Raw genomic sequence first — 2,188 nt, 5'->3', positions numbered from 1 at the left:
AATCTACCCCTCCCTATGTTCCCCCTCCCTCCCACCCTCCCATCCTGCAAACCATTAGTGACTTATGCTCTATATTTAAACTTGTACTATATTTAGACAGACCACATCGTAATATACAGACAGACAGACAGACGGATGGACGAACAGAAAGCCAGCAGACAGGCAAATAATTAGACATACAGACAGACAGGTGAACAGTCAGGCAGATGAAGCAAACAATGGACAGAGTCAGTATGGTTTTGCACAATGAAAAGCATTAGAAACACAACAAAATTTCAAAATATGGCAGAAGCAACTAAAGTAGACAGAGAAGTGTCAGAACAGAGTCCCAAAGAAAGAAAACATGGTTACTGTAGGGATCATTTGGGGATTTTTATGTATGCTTTGGCACTTAACACTATGACAATTTGCACCAACAATATGCTGTTTTGCATTTAATTAATCATGAATCAATAAATCAATCTTTCCCCCTACCGCATTAGTGGCCCTACAGCAAATGTTCCAACAGGGCTGAGTGTAAGGAGTATAACTGCTCCCATGAAGTGATCACCCTAATTCAACAGCAACAAGTATACGTACCAATAAGAATACATTTTCATTTCTTATATATCACCATACAGTTTCAGTCTGGCTTTTGCTATTTATTGTACTAAAACTGCCAATTATTTACACCTTGCGTTTGACTCTGTCTGCTGTTTCATTTCAATTGCATGACAGGTTGGCACCAAGAACATGGCTCTCAAATGGACTTATTCCTGCCTTATTACTAAAGGTCCCCTCCCCCCTCACTTGTGGTGTCCTCTGAGGATCTATTTAAGACCACTTATGTTGCCATTGGCCATATTACGGAGATTTTGCATTAAATTGGAGCTCTGTGCTGATGACACATAATTGTATACCACTAAAAGCCCCAGTGACCCAGCGAATGTACACCTACTAGACACTAACCTAATTCTTTTCACGTCCATCCGAAATTAAGAGCTGGCTGACTTGGTTTCTTTTTTCACTCAGTATGTGTCCACCTATCTGTCTCAATCTCAGCCACTCTCCAGCAGCAATCGAAGCGACTGCGGGGCCGCAACGTTCACTTTGAGAGCGTGACCGTGTACTACTTCAACCGTCGGCAGGGCTTCACCAGTGTGCCTACACAGGGCGGCAGCACCTTGGGGATGTCACCACGTCACAGCGGGGTGAAGCACTTCAGCCTCAGGGAGTTTGCCATGGAGCAGAAACGGAGCCACCGGAACATGCTGAGGGATCACCTCAAAGAGGAGAAACTCAATGCCATCAAACACAAAGTCAGTGGGACGACTTAATAAAGCCTCATTTACATGCCGTAGAATGTTTGGATCTTGAGATTCAGAGGTTTTTGTAGTCAGTCTTCACCTTAACGTGTTCTCCTGAGAGGCTACATTTATGTGTAGGCATTCATACATGGTCCAATCCAATTACTTACTTTTTCTGTCCTCCAGCTGACTAAGAATGGCACTGTGTCATCCGTGGAGGCGGATACCCTGACGCTTGATGATATCTCCGAAGACGACCTGGATGTGGACAACACGGAGGTGGATGATTACTTCTTCCTCCAGCCTCTGACTACCAGGAGGCGCCGGGCCCTTCTCCGTACTTCAGGGGTCCGACGCATTGACGTAGAGGAGAAACACGAGCTGCGTACCCTCCGCGTGTCCCGAGAGGAGTGTGGGTGCCGCTGCCGGGGGATATGCGATCCGGAGACCTGTGCTTGCAGCCTGGCCGGCATTAAGTGCCAGGTAAATGGAACTGTGGTGAGGCCCATCTATAATACTACTGTTTTGTTCATGTCTGTCTGTGCAGTAGAACTTCTTCAAAGTCAAAAAGAAATTATAATACATTTTTGCCAAAAAAATCAAGTCCTATATCCTTGGAGTTTTTATTTATTTTTAAAACGCATTCTTATCCAGTCAAAATTGTAACACCAAAATTAGAAAAATTCAGCTTACATTTTTTCTTCTGCAGTGACAGGGTCCCCACATCATTGTTCTCCAGGGAACTGGCTGACAGTTTTAGTGGTTATTTTTACTTTAAATAAAAAAGTAAATTATTTGCATGAGAAAACATTAAAGGAGTTGTTAAATCCTGAACATATATAATGCTATGGGCCTGTTAAAAAATTGGAAAATCACATCTCATAGCCATACTGGTAGGTCTA

At 43.4% G+C, this 2,188-nt stretch overlaps 1 protein-coding gene across 2 annotated transcripts in view; it reads left to right on the top strand.

Moving 5' to 3' along the window:
- LOC116673926 (cysteine/serine-rich nuclear protein 3) overlaps positions 1 to 2,188 on the top strand; it is a 7,861-nt gene that overhangs the window by 2,224 nt on the left and 3,449 nt on the right. The window contains exons 3-4 of one of the 2 annotated variants that reach the window (XM_032506300.1): positions 1,042 to 1,298; positions 1,473 to 1,769. In XM_032506300.1, coding sequence (XP_032362191.1) covers positions 1,042 to 1,298; positions 1,473 to 1,769 — 554 coding nt within the window. Of the gene's footprint in view, positions 1 to 1,041; positions 1,299 to 1,472; positions 1,785 to 2,188 lie in introns of both variants that reach the window. The other variant, XM_032506299.1, reaches the window with a different exon arrangement.

The sequence above is a fragment of the Etheostoma spectabile genome, chromosome 24 (assembly GCF_008692095.1).
Source record: "Etheostoma spectabile isolate EspeVRDwgs_2016 chromosome 24, UIUC_Espe_1.0, whole genome shotgun sequence".
Taxonomy (NCBI): domain Eukaryota; kingdom Metazoa; phylum Chordata; class Actinopteri; order Perciformes; family Percidae; genus Etheostoma; species Etheostoma spectabile.
This window is presented reverse-complemented; position numbering and strand designations above follow the sequence as displayed.